Below are 24990 nucleotides of genomic sequence, written 5' to 3'. Positions count from 1 at the left end.
TTGTCAGTCTGTTTACACAAATAACAATGAGACAAATCTACCCCCATAGACAGGAGATGAAAATGTGTTGACAAGACAGGATTGAAGAAAAGAGGAGGAAAGGAGAGTAGAGGTGGAGCAGATTTGTATATATACGGCAGTAATATTTTTACATCTTGAGTTTATGGTCAGAAATATTAAAACTTTTTGTTTTATATTTTTCCTTTTTGAGTGGAGGACATTCCCAGGGATAGATGAGTGGAGCTGATAGAGTGAAAGAAGAAGAAAAGAGGAGGGAATGAGCACAGAGTGATCAGGAGTAGATCAAATAAAATACTGTATGATAACATTACAGTACATGTCCATGTTGTTTATGCTATTCCTTAAAGAAATGTTATATCATTAGAGTAAATGTTCTTCTGTTGGCCTAATATTCAGTTCAGAGTATTGAAGACATTCACTTGTTGTGGCCTTGTTGTGGATATGACTGTTCAGTTAGAGCAGCACATAATATTATGGTCTGGATTTAAATGTAGATTTGGCATCTAAACATTAAATCTGGTGAACTCTACTCCAGCATAGTGTAAAAAAAAAAATAGGTTTCAAGATTAGTAATGCTGTTTATGCCAAATTAATTCCCCACCTATGTCATGTAAATTCAAATACAAATACATCAGACAATCAATTCTTGCCTCTTTTTATGTGGCAGCAATGAAAATTAGTCATTGTCAAAATTTGTTGTGTTGTAGTTTCAGAATGATGGAAACAGAGAACAATTAAATTCAAAATATGATGCAGACTCGTGAGGATTTGTTTTTTTCCTATCATCCTATTATATTTTCCCCAAATGATGTACAAATGGCTTGATACAGTAAATAGTGCATGTAGCTGTTGTGGATGGGGAAAAAAATTCCCGGTGGAGCATGTCCCCTGAATATTGGCAGAAGTTTGGGATAAGAACGAATGTTTACAATATCAGGCTCCGGCCCTGCTCAAAGCATTTCTGATGTGTCTATTATCGCATCAGAAAAAATGCCATTTTACCTGCACTACTTTCGACAACAACTCGGGTTATGTTCGTTGTTTTCCGTAACTCCGCCTCCTGTCGAGCCCTAGAGGTTGTCAGGGGCAACTGAGAGAGACGCTTTATGCCCAGACAGGAGGCTACACAACACTGGAAGTTACGGTCGATGTTTTAAGCTGTTTTGAGTTTAAACAACTAATTTGACCTGACATTTACCCGAAGAAACTGACAGCAAGGTGAGTATTCAGACAATTTATCAGAACGGTTAACGCCATTCTACGGTAGCGAGGGCCAGCAATGAATGCTAACTTTACCTAGCTTATTTAGCTTAGCTAATGTTAGTAGCTAAAGCTAACTTAACCATTTGCCCCATAATGACATAACGTAACGTTAATGTTTGTTGACAGTACTAACCATCATGGCAAATTTATAGCTTCATCACAGTCTACATTGTTTTGGTGTACCCATAAGTAAACTAACGTTAGCTAAGCTAAAGTAAAATTATAGACAGAATCACTGAAAGCTATTTGAGGGTACGACGTAGAGTTAACTAGTTAGTGATTGCCGAGCTTTTAAAACAATAATTAGCCAGACTGCAATAGTGAGTAGTAGCTGGTACAGAGACATGCAAGGGCACACAGATTACTGACTAATAACCACGTGTAATATTGGAGTTTCCATCTAGCTGATATCCCCTTTCGTATTTAGAGAGAAGCACTGGGGACATGGCGGTGTATTTTGACCACCGTATTGAGGCCCCTGAAAGCAGTGCTGTACCCTCTCAGTTGACCTGGCACTTGGCTCTTCCTGTATTGGCTGTGGCCTCAAGCAGCCCCGCCACTGGAGGCAATGTAGACCTCTACCTGCAGCAGGTAAACACCTTTGAAGATGCACTTTCACAGAGAAAGAGAGGACACTTCGTTATATTCACAGTATGTGAATATGATCAATTACAGCATACTTAATAAAGTTTGCATACTTAAAATCGTCCCTGGTCATATGCAGGGAGAGTATGTGGAGAGCTGCCATGTAGAACGTCCATACCAACCCACAGTACTGCGCTGGCATCCCACAAAGCCAGTGTTGGCACTTGGCTGGGAGAAAGGAGAGGTAGTGCTGCTGACATACCCCTCTGGAGATCAAACAGTCCTTCCCAGCACACATACAGCCTACATCACACTGCTGGAGTGGAGCAGCTCTGGCAGCCGCTTGGTGAGCGGGGATCAGGTGAGTGTATTCCAGTGACTGTATACACAGACACTCTGGCACACATATGCATGTCTTATCTACATACTGATGCATTCATAGCCTCTGGATATAATGGTGGGCCTGATCGTCATACATGATACAAAGGCATTTTCTAATACCAACATGGCATATTTGGCACAAGACGTCCCATTTCTTATTGTTGCATTGTGTAAACATCGTGTTATTATGTGTTGACAGACTGGAGCTCTAGCTGTATGGAAGGTTGATGCTAGAGGGAGACTTCAAGGAAACCATCTAGTGAAGCATGAATACAACAAACCTTTAACTTGCTGCATCTTCAGACCTACCTCACCTGGGGAGTAAGTAGTTGGGTATTCTTCTTTTCATAAGTCCTTAGCAGTAAGCTTATATTGAAAACAATGTGATATCATTATGTTCTCTTGATCTCAATGCTGTGTTGCTGATAATAGGACCTAACTCTTGTTACAGTGACGTGGCGATGCTAGCACGGGCATCAGTGAGTGGAGATGAGAGTGCTCTGGATATGTTCAGCTGGAAGGGAGCGCCTCTCAAAATGGGCCCACAGGAGGGACTTGCGTTCTATGTCAGCACTGTAGATGGTGAGTTTTTTCATTTCTGTTTTGGGTTCTGTATTTTAAGTCAAGATGCAATGTGTAGCTCATGATGTAAACAGTCAATATCTGTGACCAATGATTTCCAGCAATGACACATCTATGAGACAGCTCATGATGGAATGTAATAACAAAAACGAATTATTGTTTTTTGGTTTGTGTGTGCATTGTAGCCAATGCTGGTTACTCACTTAGAGGTGCTATGTTCCATCACCAATCAGTTACAAAAGATGTTGGGAGTACAGTACATTTCCAAAAGAGTATTGTGCAGTAGGAATCCAGAGTGTCTAGGGAGAATATAACAGTTTTGCTATAGCTACATAGCCAACGTTAGAATTAACAGCTGTTTACTTACCAGTCTGGATGAAATGTTGCAAGTTCAGTATCAAAACTCATTTCTTTGCTCGCCAAGAGCTGTCTTCAGTGGTGGAAAGCAAAACCTTTGTTGACTCTTGTTTTGCTTCTCTTTTCTTCTTCTGAAGTTAGCATCCCAACCAGCAAACCAGCCTATCTTGCCACTTTCCTATAGCTAATCACTGTAGAGTCCAGTCTGCCCTGAAGAAGTAGCACTGCTAAGATGGTGTATTGTAACCTCTTGTATTATAAATGCAGCAATGGCGAAAGCTTTTGGTGAGCGACCATCATCACAACATGTTCCCAGGAAGACACCACGTTCCTTGGTGGAGAAAACTTACAAATAGCCCCTTTAAGGAAAGACTTAACTTATTTGGACTTAAATTTGGAATATTAATCCATATTAAACATTTTATCCTCATTTGTTGTTATCAGTGTCAAGTCTGACCTCTCAAATCTGTTTCATTTGTTAAATTGGATTTTTTGAAAAAGAATCAAAAACATGTTAAAATTGTGTTTATCTTTTTTACTGTGTGAAGTAGTTGTCACAGTAATCCTATAAGATTCTCCAGAAAGGGGAGGTCTGAAAAGCATACTAATCATCACCATCAGATTTCTGGAAAATATCATCATTTCGTTCTATGATGATATGATATGTTGATATCTTATTTTTTAATCTTTAACCCTGTGTTCATGGTATATAGGTAAGGTCCACAGTGTGGATGAGCACTGTAAGACAAGCACACTTCTCAGTGTGGAGGGTTCAATCAAGAAACTGTTCTACCTTGAGAAAAGAGAGGCCCTCGCTGTGATCACAGAGACCCTGATGCTGTCACAATACACTCTGGGATCTGAGGGAGGAGCCCAGGAATTCATGAAGGTAGACTAAGATCAGTGAAGAGGCAGTTTCTTTTGTTTCTGTTGAAAACCATGTTTTTTTTGATGGGTGATGTTCGTACTTGTAAATCACTGTAAAGGACTGGTGAGAGTGGTACACAATTCAGTTTTTGAAATTTTTTCTCATGACAGGTGAAGTTGAGCAGCAAATCTGGACAGAATGTAGACATTGTCTGGACAGATAACAGCCTCCTCATCACAGCAACAGGGGAACAGACTGTCAGGTCAGCATACACATATTGTTTGTACACACGTACACAACTATTTGAAACCTGAATAATGTCCTGCCCCTCTGTTTTCATAGGCTGTGGGACCTAGAGCGAGATGACAACTATGTTTTGTCACTGGACGAAAGACTGGGGTTTGAGAGAGGAGAGCTGATCAACTGTGTTTCATACTGTACAGGAAAAGGTAACTGGAAATTATTTGTCCTATAGTGCAAAATGTAGAGTATAAAGTGCTGTTTTTTCTTCACTGGTGGATCTGCTAATTTCCAGCTTTATTTCATTACATTCTCAAATCCTGAGTAGAGTGATTACACATACCACACTGATAACTCGTGCTTTACAGACTTATTTCATACTCACAAATCCTTATTGCCTTTGTATAACATTGCGGCCTTCTCAGAAATCCTGGCAGCTGGCACAAGCCATGGGCGCATCGCATTGTGGAGGATGGTGGCGCAGCCAGTTGGTAGCAAAGGTGACACCAAGGTGCAGTGGAAGCTACAGACACCCACTGAAATACAGGGAAATGTCACTCAGCTACAGGTACTGTCTAGGCCAGCATTTATACACAACTGCTCTATTATTATAAATGAATATCAGTCACATACCATGAATATAATAATGATATTCATCATATGTATAGTATTCTGCTGGGAAAGTTCACTCAGACCTTCCATTTCAGTGGGGCTCCAGCATTAATCTGCTGGCAGCCAACAACTCAAACACAGTCCTGATCCTTTGTGAGCATGTGATGTCAGCCCACTTCAGCCAGCAGGTGGCAGCAGTGCAGCTTACCCCAACCCAGCTCAGCATTGCTCAGTTCACCACAGGAGTGAACCTTGCTCTGCAGTCTGACATACACATCAAGGGAGTGTGTGTGACCAAGGTAAGTATGGAAGGGATGTACATGTTGAATTGATCACTACAAAGGTTAGCTCATGAAAACAAGTAAAAATTTAAACCGATATTATGGTAACTGCTTGTCTGTTGTCATACCAACAGGACTCAGTGACAGTGTGGAGTGGCAAGCAGGTCACTGTGTATGAGGTTTCAGGGACAGTTCTACGCAATACAGGTACAACAGAGTGACACTGTCATGATTTCCGTGTCCTTCATCTCACCCTTACTTTGTCATCTGATTCTTTTCCTTTCTCTTTCTCTTCTCTCTCTACCTCCTCTCGTGCTGATTTTCCAGGATCGTTTCCTTGTGACTCCCATGTAGTAGCTGTACATGGTGAGAACCTCTACACAGTGGAACCTAACAGGGTTCAGATTCGCACACCACAGGTCTGTTTGCCCAACCTGGAATCCATTATCCAGTATTCTCATTGACACAGCGTTTGAGTGTGCATGTTGAGAAGGCCTCTCTGAAACTGTTCTTTTAGTGCTGAATTAGAATTGATTTTTAAAAAGTATAAACACGCATGCAAGTGGTATTTGTCACCATGAATCTGGTTCATTGTTGAACCATTGTTTTTCCTCTCTTAAGGGCACCGTGAAGCAACTGCTTACTTTCTCCAAGGCAGAGGGCAACCCTGTCCTACTCAGTGTGTGTCAGTCTTACCTGGTTGTGGGCACAGACACAGCACACATCAGAGTCTTTGACCTCTCCCGAAGGTATGACGTTAATGTGGATGTCGGTGTCACTTCCCTTTGTTAAAAAAGTAGTATAATGAAGGCCAGCTAGCTTCCATGTATTGTGAATTTCTGTTCATTAATAATTTATCTTTTCAAAGTCTTTTCTTGTCCAACAATACCAGTCTCACTGTATGTCTTTAAAGAGATGCCAAAGCTCACTGCAGTGCTAAGAACCTGGCTGACCAGATTGCTAGTCTGGGAGCCTTGAGGTCAATCAAGTGTAACGCCAATGGCAGCCAAGTCAGCATCCTAATCTCTCAGGTGAATGGACAAAATACAACAGTCACACTCTACTTTTTGAATATTGGTTTATAAAAGCTGACAAAAATATTTTTGATTAACGCCACCAGTATTTTACACTTACTTTCAGAATCTTAAAATGCCACCATTTCATTTTAATATCTCTCTTAACTGAATATAACTCTCTCCTCTCAGGTTAATGGGCGACCTGATCACAAAGTGTACTTTTATGACGTTGAGATGGACACTGTGACACATTTCGACTTCTTCATTGGCAGACCGTCAAGCGGTATCTCACATCCTGACGACGGTGAAAGGTAAATTTTGTCGCTTTGGTCTGTATCTGTATTCTTCCCATGTAGAGTTTTTCTCCTCTGGTTGTTTTATACTCCATATTTCCTTATCTGTATTTCAGGCAGCAGTTTCAGGGGACAGAGCTCAGTGGTCGGTGCCCTGTATCTCACTTCTGGGATGAGAGCGAACCTCGTCTTTTTGTTTGTGAGACGGTGCCGATAAGCTCTGAATCATCATCTGCTAGTTACTTGGATATGGTAAAGACTGTTGTTTACCATTGACATTGTCCTGTACAGCTCTGTGAGCAAGGCTTGGCACTAAAGCTGCTGACTGATGTCCCCTGGTACGACCTGTGCTAAAAAAAAATATACACACACTACTATACAGCCCTTTCGGGTACAAGTGAGAACCAAGAGGCAATATAAATTTTGATTCATTCATTTATCTTAGACAGCCAGTCAGAATGTGATTACTTGTTTAAATGATTTTAATAAACTTACAGTAAATGTGAAGTAGCTTGACATTGCGTTGTCTTCATTCTGTTTAGGTGGACATGTCAGTGGTGACACTCTTCTGTACGCAGGAGCATGGTTTACTCCTACAGGACTGCTACCCCAAACCGACAGGCCTGCAGGCCCTTCTCGCTCTGGATGTGCCCTTTTATTATTTCAGCTGCAAGGTGAGTACAGAGAACACTATTCTACATGCGTGTGGTCTCTTCAGTGGGGGGTTTCTGATACAGCATGTGGGGCTTCTCTCTAGAAAGTTGAAGAATATCTGTTTCAGATCTTGAGTTTTCTTAAACATATTCCTTGTGTTTTTGTATGCACTCACCACTGTTCTTATGTGAAACACTGTGCGTTTGGTCTAACACACCCCAGCTATTGTTTTGGAGGGGTGGTGTCTTTCGACCAGAAGTAAGTATCTGTCCCCTACAGTTGATTCAGAAAGCTTTGAGTATTCTTGGCTCCCAACTTCCAACCACTGTGATCGTGTATGCCTTGTGCTGCATTGAAGCAAAAGTAAAAAATACTGGCTCCCCAGGATCAGCAGCATAAGAGCTTCCCTGAAATATTGAGAGCTCACTAATCTGTGTCTGTTTCCTAATGCTTGTCTTGACGAATAGATTTGGTCTGTGGTGTTTTGGTTGATGTTTGGTTTGCTTTGTACCCTCCCCATTCCTATTTTACATTTTTGTGATCCCACTTCAGAACATGCTTCATTTATTACTGGCTCTGAATCACATGTTACCAATATTGACATCATGATGTTCTAACCCTCCTCAGCCTGGTGAGAGGGATCCAGGTTCAACAGAGGTTTCAGCCACAACATCAGCACCTCCACACCAGACCCAGCCGTCAAGAGGGACGCCTGCCAAGTTCCCTCCTATGGTGTCCAGACGAGCTCTCAGGGACTTTGTGGGCCTGGAGAACTGTGAGAAGGCCACCCGTGATGCCATGCTCAACTTCAGCTTCTACCTGACAATCGGTGATATGGATGAAGCCTTCAAGTCTATCAAGCTCATCAAAAGGTAGGGCATCAATATGTGCATGTCATCATTGCATGTATCAACTCAATGATGTCTTTTAAGAGAGGAGACATGCAGAATGACATGCCCACTGTTGGCACATCCCCTGTTTGATCCATGTCATCACATCCCCCAACTGTCCTTTCTACAGGGGCTTTAGTTCAAAGCCAAGTGATGGCCAGGGGGAAAGCATTGTTGCTACAGCCTTGACTATTCTCTGAAGTGCTTTTGACTTGTGATGAGAATGGGGTATTGTTGCCCCTTGCTTTTCTTCACCTCTCATTTCACTCAACACATTTGACTGCTCAGATAAAACTGCCACAATAAGTCTGTAACCTTAACTTTGATATTCTTTCTTTAAGTCTGAGGGGTGGTCATGGGAGGCAACACTATCTATTTTGTTATTTTCTTTAAAGGTCTTACTTGTCTCTAAGCAATATAAGCATTTTAAGCCAGTCACTTGAAAGATCAGTGAAGGAAGATGCCAGACCCTATCTGCCTTTGGAAAGGGTAATAAATTTGAAATGCTTATATGTTTCATTTAATAATATGTTGGTCTAAGCTCAAAGGTTTTCTTCTAAGTGTATTATTGATCAAATTAGATCCACTAAAGTCAAACTTTTTATTCATTTATCTAAGAACATGAAATAGATTTTTAAACACAGGACATGATTAAGGACTTTTTCTGTGTCTATGCTGAGGGAAGGAACCTTTCAATGTGTATATATGTGACTGTTTCAGTTAGTGTGCGGGTGTGTGCTGAGGGGATGTACTTTTCTAAACACACTGCAACTCACACACACACACACATGAGGTCCCCCTGCCAGTTTGGTCCAAAAGGAGTGCCCTCTCAATTCTTGCGAACTTCAAATCAGGTCACGAAAAGGATGTGCGTGTCCATTCCTGTATATGTGTCATGGTGAAATGCACATGTGATTTCATCAAAGATATGATATTATCTTTAGCAGAATACGTGATTCCGGGCACTCGGGCTGAATTCTGCGGTTGTGTTGCTTTTGCACGTACAAACATTACTCAAATGGGAAAATAGCATAAAAACAAACAAATGGGAAAATAACATATCCCATTGGCCGGATATTCCAAAGAGTTTAAGAGGCCTGATGACAGCTTTACTAAGTTCCTCATTGATGGCTATTTTTACTGCTGCTACTTTTTTTTTTAGAGATCGGTATTGTGTTCGATTCCCGCAAATCTCCACCCACAGGAATATATATTTCCTGCAGCAGTAACCTGTATCTTCTGGGACCTGTCTCTATGGTGCAGATCTTTGAATGGACAAAGGTTCTCATACTTAAGTCTTAGACTGGCTAGTGATCCAGGAGTCAAGCTCATTTCATCCAATTCACGTATTTAAGGTCATATAATAAAAGTATCTGTTGGAGACACTAGAGACAATACACCCGTTTCACACATGTATCTTAAAGAGTCAGTTAAACCCAAATCACAGACATGTAAGTAATTTGTGTATGTGTGAACAACAAAATCCACTACCTCACTCTGTTGATGAAAGCTGGGAGTGTTGGGAAGTCTGTATCAGAAAAGGCTTAAGAGCTCAATTTCTGTTGGGCTTTATTCGCCTCGTCCCTGGATGTTCTGAATAAAGTAGTATTAAATCACTTTATCCAAAACAGTATTTCTCAGTGTGAAAACGCCTCTGCCTCCTAAAGCAGCAAGTCAGATACAGACTGGAACATCTTTGTTCAGTCCAGACTGTGCTGCTTCCTCTCATTCATGTTGTCCTTGACTTTAGGTGACATGCTGCATAGTTATCTGCCCATATGAATGTAAGCCCTCTCTTAATGTCTTTTTGCCACTGCATTTGGTATTTAAAAGCAAAACTCCCCCTTCTCATCAGGAACAGAAACACCCGAGGAAGTGTTCGGGGTGAAGCAGAGACTCATGTATNATTTCACACCCATCCAACCTGTAAAGAGATTACTGATATCATTTCTTTACCATTGAGTTTGTTGCAATCATTCAGTCCATTTGTGCAAAGTGTTTTATATTTACAGAGTACACATTTACATACTGATTGTCAGTCTGTTTACACAAATAACAATGAGACAAATCTACCCCCATAGACAGGAGATGAAAATGTGTTGACAAGACAGGATTGAAGAAAAGAGGAGGAAAGGAGAGTAGAGGTGGAGCAGATTTGTATATATACGGCAGTAATATTTTTACATCTTGAGTTTATGGTCAGAAATATTAAAACTTTTTGTTTTATATTTTTCCTTTTTGAGTGGAGGACATTCCCAGGGATAGATGAGTGGAGCTGATAGAGTGAAAGAAGAAGAAAAGAGGAGGGAATGAGCACAGAGTGATCAGGAGTAGATCAAATAAAATACTGTATGATAACATTACAGTACATGTCCATGTTGTTTATGCTATTCCTTAAAGAAATGTTATATCATTAGAGTAAATGTTCTTCTGTTGGCCTAATATTCAGTTCAGAGTATTGAAGACATTCACTTGTTGTGGCCTTGTTGTGGATATGACTGTTCAGTTAGAGCAGCACATAATATTATGGTCTGGATTTAAATGTAGATTTGGCATCTAAACATTAAATCTGGTGAACTCTACTCCAGCATAGTGTAAAAAAAAAAATAGGTTTCAAGATTAGTAATGCTGTTTATGCCAAATTAATTCCCCACCTATGTCATGTAAATTCAAATACAAATACATCAGACAATCAATTCTTGCCTCTTTTTATGTGGCAGCAATGAAAATTAGTCATTGTCAAAATTTGTTGTGTTGTAGTTTCAGAATGATGGAAACAGAGAACAATTAAATTCAAAATATGATGCAGACTCGTGAGGATTTGTTTTTTTCCTATCATCCTATTATATTTTCCCCAAATGATGTACAAATGGCTTGATACAGTAAATAGTGCATGTAGCTGTTGTGGATGGGGAAAAAAATTCCCGGTGGAGCATGTACCCTGGATATTGGCAGAAGTTTGGGATAAGAACGAATGTTTACAATATCAGGCTCCGGCCCTGCTCAAAGCATTTCTGATGTGTCTATTATCGCATCAGAAAAAATGCCATTTTACCTGCACTACTTTCGACAACAACTCGGGTTATGTTCGTTGTTTTCCGTAACTCCGCCTCCTGTCGAGCCCTAGAGGTTGTCAGGGGCAACTGAGAGAGACGCTTTATGCCCAGACAGGAGGCTACACAACACTGGAAGTTACGGTCGATGTTTTAAGCTGTTTTGAGTTTAAACAACTAATTTGACCTGACATTTACCCGAAGAAACTGACAGCAAGGTGAGTATTCAGACAATTTATCAGAACGGTTAACGCCATTCTACGGTAGCGAGGGCCAGCAATGAATGCTAACTTTACCTAGCTTATTTAGCTTAGCTAATGTTAGTAGCTAAAGCTAACTTAACCATTTGCCCCATAATGACATAACGTAACGTTAATGTTTGTTGACAGTACTAACCATCATGGCAAATTTATAGCTTCATCACAGTCTACATTGTTTTGGTGTACCCATAAGTAAACTAACGTTAGCTAAGCTAAAGTAAAATTATAGACAGAATCACTGAAAGCTATTTGAGGGTACGACGTAGAGTTAACTAGTTAGTGATTGCCGAGCTTTTAAAACAATAATTAGCCAGACTGCAATAGTGAGTAGTAGCTGGTACAGAGACATGCAAGGGCACACAGATTACTGACTAATAACCACGTGTAATATTGGAGTTTCCATCTAGCTGATATCCCCTTTCGTATTTAGAGAGAAGCACTGGGGACATGGCGGTGTATTTTGACCACCGTATTGAGGCCCCTGAAAGCAGTGCTGTACCCTCTCAGTTGACCTGGCACTTGGCTCTTCCTGTATTGGCTGTGGCCTCAAGCAGCCCCGCCACTGGAGGCAATGTAGACCTCTACCTGCAGCAGGTAAACACCTTTGAAGATGCACTTTCACAGAGAAAGAGAGGACACTTCGTTATATTCACAGTATGTGAATATGATCAATTACAGCATACTTAATAAAGTTTGCATACTTAAAATCGTCCCTGGTCATATGCAGGGAGAGTATGTGGAGAGCTGCCATGTAGAACGTCCATACCAACCCACAGTACTGCGCTGGCATCCCACAAAGCCAGTGTTGGCACTTGGCTGGGAGAAAGGAGAGGTAGTGCTGCTGACATACCCCTCTGGAGATCAAACAGTCCTTCCCAGCACACATACAGCCTACATCACACTGCTGGAGTGGAGCAGCTCTGGCAGCCGCTTGGTGAGCGGGGATCAGGTGAGTGTATTCCAGTGACTGTATACACAGACACTCTGGCACACATATGCATGTCTTATCTACATACTGATGCATTCATAGCCTCTGGATATAATGGTGGGCCTGATCGTCATACATGATACAAAGGCATTTTCTAATACCAACATGGCATATTTGGCACAAGACGTCCCATTTCTTATTGTTGCATTGTGTAAACATCGTGTTATTATGTGTTGACAGACTGGAGCTCTAGCTGTATGGAAGGTTGATGCTAGAGGGAGACTTCAAGGAAACCATCTAGTGAAGCATGAATACAACAAACCTTTAACTTGCTGCATCTTCAGACCTACCTCACCTGGGGAGTAAGTAGTTGGGTATTCTTCTTTTCATAAGTCCTTAGCAGTAAGCTTATATTGAAAACAATGTGATATCATTATGTTCTCTTGATCTCAATGCTGTGTTGCTGATAATAGGACCTAACTCTTGTTACAGTGACGTGGCGATGCTAGCACGGGCATCAGTGAGTGGAGATGAGAGTGCTCTGGATATGTTCAGCTGGAAGGGAGCGCCTCTCAAAATGGGCCCACAGGAGGGACTTGCGTTCTATGTCAGCACTGTAGATGGTGAGTTTTTTCATTTCTGTTTTGGGTTCTGTATTTTAAGTCAAGATGCAATGTGTAGCTCATGATGTAAACAGTCAATATCTGTGACCAATGATTTCCAGCAATGACACATCTATGAGACAGCTCATGATGGAATGTAATAACAAAAACGAATTATTGTTTTTTGGTTTGTGTGTGCATTGTAGCCAATGCTGGTTACTCACTTAGAGGTGCTATGTTCCATCACCAATCAGTTACAAAAGATGTTGGGAGTACAGTACATTTCCAAAAGAGTATTGTGCAGTAGGAATCCAGAGTGTCTAGGGAGAATATAACAGTTTTGCTATAGCTACATAGCCAACGTTAGAATTAACAGCTGTTTACTTACCAGTCTGGATGAAATGTTGCAAGTTCAGTATCAAAACTCATTTCTTTGCTCGCCAAGAGCTGTCTTCAGTGGTGGAAAGCAAAACCTTTGTTGACTCTTGTTTTGCTTCTCTTTTCTTCTTCTGAAGTTAGCATCCCAACCAGCAAACCAGCCTATCTTGCCACTTTCCTATAGCTAATCACTGTAGAGTCCAGTCTGCCCTGAAGAAGTAGCACTGCTAAGATGGTGTATTGTAACCTCTTGTATTATAAATGCAGCAATGGCGAAAGCTTTTGGTGAGCGACCATCATCACAACATGTTCCCAGGAAGACACCACGTTCCTTGGTGGAGAAAACTTACAAATAGCCCCTTTAAGGAAAGACTTAACTTATTTGGACTTAAATTTGGAATATTAATCCATATTAAACATTTTATCCTCATTTGTTGTTATCAGTGTCAAGTCTGACCTCTCAAATCTGTTTCATTTGTTAAATTGGATTTTTTGAAAAAGAATCAAAAACATGTTAAAATTGTGTTTATCTTTTTTACTGTGTGAAGTAGTTGTCACAGTAATCCTATAAGATTCTCCAGAAAGGGGAGGTCTGAAAAGCATACTAATCATCACCATCAGATTTCTGGAAAATATCATCATTTCGTTCTATGATGATATGATATGTTGATATCTTATTTTTTAATCTTTAACCCTGTGTTCATGGTATATAGGTAAGGTCCACAGTGTGGATGAGCACTGTAAGACAAGCACACTTCTCAGTGTGGAGGGTTCAATCAAGAAACTGTTCTACCTTGAGAAAAGAGAGGCCCTCGCTGTGATCACAGAGACCCTGATGCTGTCACAATACACTCTGGGATCTGAGGGAGGAGCCCAGGAATTCATGAAGGTAGACTAAGATCAGTGAAGAGGCAGTTTCTTTTGTTTCTGTTGAAAACCATGTTTTTTTTGATGGGTGATGTTCGTACTTGTAAATCACTGTAAAGGACTGGTGAGAGTGGTACACAATTCAGTTTTTGAAATTTTTTCTCATGACAGGTGAAGTTGAGCAGCAAATCTGGACAGAATGTAGACATTGTCTGGACAGATAACAGCCTCCTCATCACAGCAACAGGGGAACAGACTGTCAGGTCAGCATACACATATTGTTTGTACACACGTACACAACTATTTGAAACCTGAATAATGTCCTGCCCCTCTGTTTTCATAGGCTGTGGGACCTAGAGCGAGATGACAACTATGTTTTGTCACTGGACGAAAGACTGGGGTTTGAGAGAGGAGAGCTGATCAACTGTGTTTCATACTGTACAGGAAAAGGTAACTGGAAATTATTTGTCCTATAGTGCAAAATGTAGAGTATAAAGTGCTGTTTTTTCTTCACTGGTGGATCTGCTAATTTCCAGCTTTATTTCATTACATTCTCAAATCCTGAGTAGAGTGATTACACATACCACACTGATAACTCGTGCTTTACAGACTTATTTCATACTCACAAATCCTTATTGCCTTTGTATAACATTGCGGCCTTCTCAGAAATCCTGGCAGCTGGCACAAGCCATGGGCGCATCGCATTGTGGAGGATGGTGGCGCAGCCAGTTGGTAGCAAAGGTGACACCAAGGTGCAGTGGAAGCTACAGACACCCACTGAAATACAGGGAAATGTCACTCAGCTACAGGTACTGTCTAGGCCAGCATTTATACACAACTGCTCTATTATTATAAATGAATATCAGTCACATACCATGAATATAATAATGATATTCATCATATGTATAGTATTCTGCTGGGAAAGTTCACTCAGACCTTCCATTTCAGTGGGGCTCCAGCATTAATCTGCTGGCAGCCAACAACTCAAACACAGTCCTGATCCTTTGTGAGCATGTGATGTCAGCCCACTTCAGCCAGCAGGTGGCAGCAGTGCAGCTTACCCCAACCCAGCTCAGCATTGCTCAGTTCACCACAGGAGTGAACCTTGCTCTGCAGTCTGACATACACATCAAGGGAGTGTGTGTGACCAAGGTAAGTATGGAAGGGATGTACATGTTGAATTGATCACTACAAAGGTTAGCTCATGAAAACAAGTAAAAATTTAAACCGATATTATGGTAACTGCTTGTCTGTTGTCATACCAACAGGACTCAGTGACAGTGTGGAGTGGCAAGCAGGTCACTGTGTATGAGGTTTCAGGGACAGTTCTACGCAATACAGGTACAACAGAGTGACACTGTCATGATTTCCGTGTCCTTCATCTCACCCTTACTTTGTCATCTGATTCTTTTCCTTTCTCTTTCTCTTCTCTCTCTACCTCCTCTCGTGCTGATTTTCCAGGATCGTTTCCTTGTGACTCCCATGTAGTAGCTGTACATGGTGAGAACCTCTACACAGTGGAACCTAACAGGGTTCAGATTCGCACACCACAGGTCTGTTTGCCCAACCTGGAATCCATTATCCAGTATTCTCATTGACACAGCGTTTGAGTGTGCATGTTGAGAAGGCCTCTCTGAAACTGTTCTTTTAGTGCTGAATTAGAATTGATTTTTAAAAAGTATAAACACGCATGCAAGTGGTATTTGTCACCATGAATCTGGTTCATTGTTGAACCATTGTTTTTCCTCTCTTAAGGGCACCGTGAAGCAACTGCTTACTTTCTCCAAGGCAGAGGGCAACCCTGTCCTACTCAGTGTGTGTCAGTCTTACCTGGTTGTGGGCACAGACACAGCACACATCAGAGTCTTTGACCTCTCCCGAAGGTATGACGTTAATGTGGATGTCGGTGTCACTTCCCTTTGTTAAAAAAGTAGTATAATGAAGGCCAGCTAGCTTCCATGTATTGTGAATTTCTGTTCATTAATAATTTATCTTTTCAAAGTCTTTTCTTGTCCAACAATACCAGTCTCACTGTATGTCTTTAAAGAGATGCCAAAGCTCACTGCAGTGCTAAGAACCTGGCTGACCAGATTGCTAGTCTGGGAGCCTTGAGGTCAATCAAGTGTAACGCCAATGGCAGCCAAGTCAGCATCCTAATCTCTCAGGTGAATGGACAAAATACAACAGTCACACTCTACTTTTTGAATATTGGTTTATAAAAGCTGACAAAAATATTTTTGATTAACGCCACCAGTATTTTACACTTACTTTCAGAATCTTAAAATGCCACCATTTCATTTTAATATCTCTCTTAACTGAATATAACTCTCTCCTCTCAGGTTAATGGGCGACCTGATCACAAAGTGTACTTTTATGACGTTGAGATGGACACTGTGACACATTTCGACTTCTTCATTGGCAGACCGTCAAGCGGTATCTCACATCCTGACGACGGTGAAAGGTAAATTTTGTCGCTTTGGTCTGTATCTGTATTCTTCCCATGTAGAGTTTTTCTCCTCTGGTTGTTTTATACTCCATATTTCCTTATCTGTATTTCAGGCAGCAGTTTCAGGGGACAGAGCTCAGTGGTCGGTGCCCTGTATCTCACTTCTGGGATGAGAGCGAACCTCGTCTTTTTGTTTGTGAGACGGTGCCGATAAGCTCTGAATCATCATCTGCTAGTTACTTGGATATGGTAAAGACTGTTGTTTACCATTGACATTGTCCTGTACAGCTCTGTGAGCAAGGCTTGGCACTAAAGCTGCTGACTGATGTCCCCTGGTACGACCTGTGCTAAAAAAAAATATACACACACTACTATACAGCCCTTTCGGGTACAAGTGAGAACCAAGAGGCAATATAAATTTTGATTCATTCATTTATCTTAGACAGCCAGTCAGAATGTGATTACTTGTTTAAATGATTTTAATAAACTTACAGTAAATGTGAAGTAGCTTGACATTGCGTTGTCTTCATTCTGTTTAGGTGGACATGTCAGTGGTGACACTCTTCTGTACGCAGGAGCATGGTTTACTCCTACAGGACTGCTACCCCAAACCGACAGGCCTGCAGGCCCTTCTCGCTCTGGATGTGCCCTTTTATTATTTCAGCTGCAAGGTGAGTACAGAGAACACTATTCTACATGCGTGTGGTCTCTTCAGTGGGGGGTTTCTGATACAGCATGTGGGGCTTCTCTCTAGAAAGTTGAAGAATATCTGTTTCAGATCTTGAGTTTTCTTAAACATATTCCTTGTGTTTTTGTATGCACTCACCACTGTTCTTATGTGAAACACTGTGCGTTTGGTCTAACACACCCCAGCTATTGTTTTGGAGGGGTGGTGTCTTTCGACCAGAAGTAAGTATCTGTCCCCTACAGTTGATTCAGAAAGCTTTGAGTATTCTTGGCTCCCAACTTCCAACCACTGTGATCGTGTATGCCTTGTGCTGCATTGAAGCAAAAGTAAAAAATACTGGCTCCCCAGGATCAGCAGCATAAGAGCTTCCCTGAAATATTGAGAGCTCACTAATCTGTGTCTGTTTCCTAATGCTTGTCTTGACGAATAGATTTGGTCTGTGGTGTTTTGGTTGATGTTTGGTTTGCTTTGTACCCTCCCCATTCCTATTTTACATTTTTGTGATCCCACTTCAGAACATGCTTCATTTATTACTGGCTCTGAATCACATGTTACCAATATTGACATCATGATGTTCTAACCCTCCTCAGCCTGGTGAGAGGGATCCAGGTTCAACAGAGGTTTCAGCCACAACATCAGCACCTCCACACCAGACCCAGCCGTCAAGAGGGACGCCTGCCAAGTTCCCTCCTATGGTGTCCAGACGAGCTCTCAGGGACTTTGTGGGCCTGGAGAACTGTGAGAAGGCCACCCGTGATGCCATGCTCAACTTCAGCTTCTACCTGACAATCGGTGATATGGATGAAGCCTTCAAGTCTATCAAGCTCATCAAAAGGTAGGGCATCAATATGTGCATGTCATCATTGCATGTATCAACTCAATGATGTCTTTTAAGAGAGGAGACATGCAGAATGACATGCCCACTGTTGGCACATCCCCTGTTTGATCCATGTCATCACATCCCCCAACTGTCCTTTCTACAGGGGCTTTAGTTCAAAGCCAAGTGATGGCCAGGGGGAAAGCATTGTTGCTACAGCCTTGACTATTCTCTGAAGTGCTTTTGACTTGTGATGAGAATGGGGTATTGTTGCCCCTTGCTTTTCTTCACCTCTCATTTCACTCAACACATTTGACTGCTCAGATAAAACTGCCACAATAAGTCTGTAACCTTAACTTTGATATTCTTTCTTTAAGTCTGAGGGGTGGTCATGGGAGGCAACACTATCTATTTTGTTATTTTCTTTAAAGGTCTTACTTGTCTCTAAGCAATATAAGCATTTTAAGCCAGTCACTTGAAAGATCAGTGAAGGAAGATGCCAGACCCTATCTGCCTTTGGAAAGGGTAATAAATTTGAAATGCTTATATGTTTCATTTAATAATATGTTGGTCTAAGCTCAAAGGTTTTCTTCTAAGTGTATTATTGATCAAATTAGATCCACTAAAGTCAAACTTTTTATTCATTTATCTAAGAACATGAAATAGATTTTTAAACACAGGACATGATTAAGGACTTTTTCTGTGTCTATGCTGAGGGAAGGAACCTTTCAATGTGTATATATGTGACTGTTTCAGTTAGTGTGCGGGTGTGTGCTGAGGGGATGTACTTTTCTAAACACACTGCGACTCACACACACACACACATGAGGTCCCCCTGCCAGTTTGGTCCAAAAGGAGTGCCCTCTCAATTCTTGCGAACTTCAAATCAGGTCACGAAAAGGATGTGCGTGTCCATTCCTGTATATGTGTCATGGTGAAATGCACATGTGATTTCATCAAAGATATGATATTATCTTTAGCAGAATACGTGATTCCGGGCACTCGGGCTGAATTCTGCGGTTGTGTTGCTTTTGCACGTACAAACATTACTCAAATGGGAAAATAGCATAAAAACAAACAAATGGGAAAATAACATATCCCATTGGCCGGATATTCCAAAGAGTTTAAGAGGCCTGATGACAGCTTTACTAAGTTCCTCATTGATGGCTATTTTTACTGCTGCTACTTTTTTTTTTAGAGATCGGTATTGTGTTCGATTCCCGCAAATCTCCACCCACAGGAATATATATTTCCTGCAGCAGTAACCTGTATCTTCTGGGACCTGTCTCTATGGTGCAGATCTTTGAATGGACAAAGGTTCTCATACTTAAGTCTTAGACTGGCTAGTGATCCAGGAGTCAAGCTCATTTCATCCAATTCACGTATTTAAGGTCATATAATAAAAGTATCTGTTGGAGACACTAGAGACAATACACCCGTTTCACACATGTATCTTAAAGAGTCAGTTAAACCCAAATCACAGACATGTAAGTAATTTGTGTATGTGTGAACAACAAAATCCACTACCTCACTCTGTTGATGAAAGCTGGGAGTGTTGGGAAGTCTGTATCAGAAAAGGCTTAAGAGCTCAATTTCTGTTGGGCTTTATTCGCCTCGTCCCTGGATGTTCTGAATAAAGTAGTATTAAATCACTTTATCCAAAACAGTATTTCTCAGTGTGAAAACGCCTCTGCCTCCTAAAGCAGCAAGTCAGATACAGACTGGAACATCTTTGTTCAGTCCAGACTGTGCTGCTTCCTCTCATTCATGTTGTCCTTGACTTTAGGTGACATGCTGCATAGTTATCTGCCCATATGAATGTAAGCCCTCTCTTAATGTCTTTTTGCCACTGCATTTGGTATTTAAAAGCAAAACTCCCCCTTCTCATCAGGAACAGAAACACCCGAGGAAGTGTTCGGGGTGAAGCAGAGACTCATGTATGATGTTGCAGTCATTATAATTGGCTGTGATTCATGTAACTGTCATGCTCTCAGTTTATGTCATTTATCATTGGAAAGTATGGAATTCACCATTACAGTTCTTCTCCATTGTTAAAAAGTCATTCTTCAAAGAAACTAGTACCATCATTTCATACCATCATCATCAAAATATAGACAGTGGTAGTATTTGTATCATCATTCACTCAGCACATTTGGGTCAGTTTACTTATAATGATGGAGGGTTGGAATTCAAAATTATTCATCTAGTGCTCTCACTGATACTTAATCTAGATCAGTTTTGAAATATGTCACACTGAACATAGTCCTTTGTATCTTTGGGGTTCAATAGTTGTAGCACAGATCACCTAAAGCAATATACAGTATGTGTAGCACTTTTTCTTATTCTCTCACTTGCTTTGTACTGTATGCTGCACCTCTAAACTGATAACTAATACTATCAAATGGCAGTCCATATGGACTCCTTACAGATCTTGAGGGTTAAGCATGGAGATTCATTGGGAACGCATGTCTGTGATAACATATTTGAAAAATATATTTAATGAAGTTCTGTATTTTCCATTTTCAGGTGTAGTGTTGACACCAAATCAGCAACAGCAGCAACCATTGTGTTTGAATATTTACCAATAAATTTATTGAATTTATATGATATATTATTATTTTAATGTGCCCCTATGTTTGGCAACATGAAAGACCCACAGTTCTTTGCAGAAGTATGATATGGTCACAATAATACTACTAATGATACCACTATCCTTTACACAACTGTATTATATTAATTTAGGTATACAGTATGTACCACAAGCGAGCAGAGTTTCATATGGAAAGCATCACGAAAAATGAATGTAAGTATTGAAATGTGTTTGTCATTTCAAAATGCAGTACATCGCCAAAACATGTGTTACCATCAATTTAACAAATACTGCTTAAAAATTCCAAATCAATTCGCATACATCAATTGGCAAGTCACCTGTCTTTTATTTTCCTTTTTTTCAAGAGGAGAAATATTTATGTCATCATGAGAATTTTCCCTGATGTCTTTGAGCAGATACATGTTAATTTGATCCAAATACCACCTCTCATTGGCTGTTTTAAAATTAAATATTGCCACTGATTAGGATAAGCCCGATCAAACGGTTTGCTGAGGTTGATTGACTCTTCTGCTTTTGCCTTGTTAGTTTACCTACTTACTTGCAACATATATCATTTACATTAATATGTATTAAAATTGTAATAAGCCTTAAAATGATGAAAACAAATATGAGGTATTCTGGTATTATATTTTCAACATCTTTCATTCATTTCCAATTTATAATTATGCAGGAGGCCATTTAATAAGTGCACATATAACAAAATAGGTCAAGTTCCAGCTTGATCTTTTCATAAGAAGGCTGTTTCATATGAGACATTCCTAGTCCAAATTCCATGTTTAGCTACCAATTAGCATACCCAAGCATGAATAAATGAAACATCATACAGTATTTGAATATGTTTAGGGCTGCTTTATACAGTAATTTTAAATCTTAAATGTGTGACTTTTGTGCACCAAGCAGCAAAATTGTTCTGATATCTTTGTTTATGGTGGGAGGAGTTGTGAAATATGGAGTACAATAGCAGGTACATGTTAGGCCAGCCATTGTGGAGCCACGGGAATGTCCTCTTCTCTTGAGAGTCACATTGGAGGCACCAGCTGGAGTAAAACATGAATAGTTGAGTGCACAGTCCTGTCAGTGCAGTCTTTCACTCCTCATTGGCTTGGCTCTTGAGGTCACATGGCTCAACAAGGTGACTCCACGTAGTCATTGTCTAGACGAGGGTGGAAAGGTGTTGCCAGTGAGCGACTGATGATTATAACTCGAGGTGCAAGGCAGTCATCACGGCGGTGTAAAATGTTCCAGATAAGCATGGCTGCAGCCAGAGTGGCCAGCAGGCAAGCAGTTATGTCCAAGTAGCAGGAGTAGGAAAGGTGTGTGTAGGGCCCGATCCTGTAGAAGGTCACAAGTCCAATCACCAGCACAAAACCTGTACAGGAGCACAGAGAGACAAGACCTTTATCAGTGAAAATGAACTACCATTCTTGTCAATCAACTCACTGTAAATGAGCTTTCAGTTGAATATATTTATTAAACATTTAGCTATTTCTGGCCTTTCTGGTTTCTATGCTGTTTCAGTAGTGTCACAGTTCACATTTAGATAAATAGGCATATTAATATGGTTACCAGGAGCTGCTAACAGTGTGCTGTTGCTGGCAATGATAATGCTAATTTGCTGATGTGAAGCAGGCAATGTTTACCATGTTCACCATCTTAGATTAGTATGTTAGCATGATAACATTTGCTAATTAGCACTAAACACAAATATAGTGTCATTAGTTTTTTAAATAAAAAACAAAGGATCAAATATGTATAAAATGCTCCCTATATAACTTGACTTGACCTGAGTATTTCCACTGGATTATTGCTTCTTAATAAAAGTATTCATATCAGCACATATTGGAGAATGTATGTGCTGATACCGATATATCTGTGATAGGCCAATATTGGCAGATAAAATTGGCTGACTCTAAAATATTCAGTGTTATTGGACAAATTAAAATTTCAACTGGATGTTGCACTAGGCGAAAAGATCACCAATGTTATTTATAATTCATCCTGAGGGTGACATGAATGTCTGTTACACATGTCATGACAGTCCATCCAATAGTTATTTTGACATTTCAGTCAAAACAAGAAAATTGTGAAGTCAGGGAATCAGGAATATTATTACATATTGTGTATATATATATATATATATATATATATATATATATATATATATATATATAATATGTAATAATGGTTGCCGTTCTTGGAGCCAAAAACTAGAGTAAAGAGAAAAATGTTCTGAAGAAAGTTTTCTTTTCAGCAGTAATTTTTTTTTACTATCTTAGTTCACTGTGTCTTTAGGTACACAATTTTACTGTGGAAAGTATAACTGAATATATATCTTAAGTGGCTATTTGAGAATCACACATGCTCATATTTAACATCCATCCCTGTAGCCTTGTATTTCATAGTTTCAGCAGGAGCTCTGTGTGGGGCCTTTGAATTATGAAAACTGTTTCCTCCTAGGAAGAACTTCTAAGATCTCAGGATCAAAGTTCTTCAACAGTGTAAAAAATATCAGAGCATGAATATTATGCTCGGAAAAGCCTTTGAGAATCTTTATCTCCTGATTTCTTTGATTCACAATAGTTTAACTCACGCTATGAGGAACTTTCTGTTTACATTAGCGAGGTTAAAAAGCATGCCATTATGCTGCTCTCAATTTTCATGCTGTTTCTTTGATCTTTTACTTTGTTTTATTCAAGATTTATTTAGTGTCTTCATAGTCCACACCTTTCCTCATTTTACCATCTAGGTGGTAGATGAAAGTCCAACATAGTTTATGCCAAAGATCTTCCTTTGAGTCAATGCCTCATTACCACATTTCAAGTGTAGTCTGGTGCCATTCAATGGTTCCACAATAATACATGTCTGAAATCTTGCCTCATCCACAGTGGTATAAAATACCGGACCAAAATAATCACTGGAAATAGGGATGTTGGTGCTTTTAGGATATGAATCAGTCCATTTCCTTAAGCAGTCACTGGTAACCAAGAGGGTGGGGTAATTGTATATTTTCTTTCTCTACCTCTACGAGTAAGGATGGCTGTAATTGTTTTAAACGAGGATGTGAACAATTGTATCTGTTGTATCATTGCGTGGGTGTACACATAAGAAATGCAACTGTTTGCTTAATCTGTTCATGTTTTAACCTGTCTGGCCCTTATTCCAAGAAAAGTGAATAATTCTCTGTTCAGGTTCCAGCCAGGGTGGGCTGTGTGTAACCTCTTTTTCTGGCACAGACTTTATCTCTCAAACTTCCTTTCCCCTTTTTCCTCTCTTCTCATCTTCCTTCCTTCCCTCCTCTCCACACCCTAAGCTTTCATGGTTAATTAGATTTGCTGGATTCCATTTGACATGATCTGTTCAGAGAATCAATCTAAACAAGTCTTTCTTAAATCGCATATGTCTTTGGAAATTCATGGTCTTACGAGCACATCTTGGTTATGTTTGTCCTTCCAGTTACTATGTCTTGTGTTTGATTTAGCAAAAATAAGGTTCATAAAGCTAATGAACCCTTAGCTCTGCCTCTGTGTATTGCTCAAACCTGTGTCACTTCCTTATTTACCAGGAATCTCTTGAGGCCTTAAGAGAAAATCTGATTCCGCTCTGAGCCAGATTTAAACAATCAGAATTTGAGTCCCACATTTGCAATTCATCAAAATAGAAAATAATTACATTGATGGAATAAACTGTGTCCCAGAACCATGTGACCTGCAGTTGTGACTTTTGACATATTAGAGCCAGTGTTGTCCATTCAGAAAACACATTCCAGAGTTGTCTCCAGGGGTGAAAATGGCCAATATTGTGCGCTCAGCCTGGACCTGCGCCAACACTGCTGAGATATCACTGAATGGAACTGGATATTTTATTCCACACTCTGCTTGCAATGGGCTGAGCATTTTGGCACGTCTGAAAATTGAAAACATTCCTGAGAAAGAGGGTGATGGGTAAAAATAGCTCATTCACTGACTCGGTGGGGAGGTCCATCGTGTAGTATGGGCATGGCTCACTTTATGTGTTAAACAAAGCGAGGATTACGAAGGTCAGCCAGTCCGAATTACAAGTGCAGCTTCTGCTTCTCAGGACAATGAGGCCCTTTTATTTGGATGATGGAATGTGTGTGAAAAGAAAAGTCTCACTGTTGTATTTCTTTGCAGGCTCAATTTTAATAGATCTAAATTCTTTTATTCTCTTATACAAAAGGAGTAAGGTTACAACTAACAATTATTATTAGTATTCTGATTTTATTATATTTTATCAATATCATGACCAGTTAGGTCTTATAATAGTTGAAAAAAAGATG

At 40.2% G+C, this 24990-nt stretch overlaps 3 protein-coding genes across 3 annotated transcripts in view; 2 read left to right on the top strand and 1 right to left on the bottom strand.

Moving 5' to 3' along the window:
* The first annotated feature begins 1728 nt into the window (after positions 1–1728).
* On the top strand, positions 1729–8029 carry LOC111219635 (intraflagellar transport protein 140 homolog). The gene is made up of 17 exons (XM_022742349.1): positions 1729–1875; positions 2009–2230; positions 2450–2571; positions 2702–2832; positions 3903–4078; positions 4228–4319; positions 4400–4506; positions 4723–4865; positions 5005–5208; positions 5325–5397; positions 5518–5609; positions 5812–5939; positions 6104–6221; positions 6396–6517; positions 6616–6751; positions 7042–7173; positions 7781–8029. The coding sequence occupies exons 1-17, from the start codon at positions 1729–1731 to the stop codon at positions 8027–8029; spliced, it is 2394 nt and encodes a 797-aa protein (XP_022598070.1).
* Positions 8030–11803: 3774 nt separating this feature from the next.
* The window catches only part of ift140 (intraflagellar transport 140), a 25486-nt gene continuing 12299 nt past the window's right edge, over positions 11804–24990 (top strand). The window contains exons 1-17 of the mRNA XM_022742611.1: positions 11804–11950; positions 12084–12305; positions 12525–12646; positions 12777–12907; positions 13978–14153; positions 14303–14394; positions 14475–14581; positions 14798–14940; positions 15080–15283; positions 15400–15472; positions 15593–15684; positions 15887–16014; positions 16179–16296; positions 16471–16592; positions 16691–16826; positions 17117–17248; positions 17856–18100. Of these exons, the coding sequence (XP_022598332.1) occupies positions 11804–11950; positions 12084–12305; positions 12525–12646; positions 12777–12907; positions 13978–14153; positions 14303–14394; positions 14475–14581; positions 14798–14940; positions 15080–15283; positions 15400–15472; positions 15593–15684; positions 15887–16014; positions 16179–16296; positions 16471–16592; positions 16691–16826; positions 17117–17248; positions 17856–18100 (2390 nt within the window). The remainder of the gene's footprint in view (positions 11951–12083; positions 12306–12524; positions 12647–12776; positions 12908–13977; positions 14154–14302; positions 14395–14474; positions 14582–14797; positions 14941–15079; positions 15284–15399; positions 15473–15592; positions 15685–15886; positions 16015–16178; positions 16297–16470; positions 16593–16690; positions 16827–17116; positions 17249–17855; positions 18101–24990) is intronic.
* tmem204 (transmembrane protein 204) overlaps positions 19462–24990 on the bottom strand; it is an 11934-nt gene continuing 6405 nt past the window's right edge. Inside the window, exon 3 of the mRNA XM_022742609.1 lies at positions 19462–22062. Within this exon, the coding sequence (XP_022598330.1) occupies positions 21818–22062 (245 nt within the window). The 3' untranslated portion in view covers positions 19462–21817. The remainder of the gene's footprint in view (positions 22063–24990) is intronic.

The sequence above is a fragment of the Seriola dumerili genome, unplaced genomic scaffold (genome assembly GCF_002260705.1).
Source record: "Seriola dumerili isolate Sdu_G_001 unplaced genomic scaffold, Sdu_1.0 BDQW01000068.1, whole genome shotgun sequence".
Taxonomy (NCBI): Eukaryota; Metazoa; Chordata; class Actinopteri; order Carangiformes; family Carangidae; genus Seriola; species Seriola dumerili.
Note: the sequence above shows the minus strand (reverse complement) of the source record. Positions and strands in the feature narration are given on the sequence as shown.

Excerpts from the sequence above, each read along its gene's own strand:
- LOC111219635 (XM_022742349.1), top strand. The coding sequence starts at position 1,729 with ATGGCGGTGTATTTTGACCACCGTATTGAGGCCCCTGAAAGCAGTGCT. Across the intron at positions 4,866-5,004 it reads GAAATGTCACTCAGCTACAG|TGGGGCTCCAGCATTAATCT; the intron begins GTACTGTCTAGG and ends CTTCCATTTCAG. Across the intron at positions 6,518-6,615 it reads CATCCTGACGACGGTGAAAG|GCAGCAGTTTCAGGGGACAG; the intron begins GTAAATTTTGTC and ends TCTGTATTTCAG.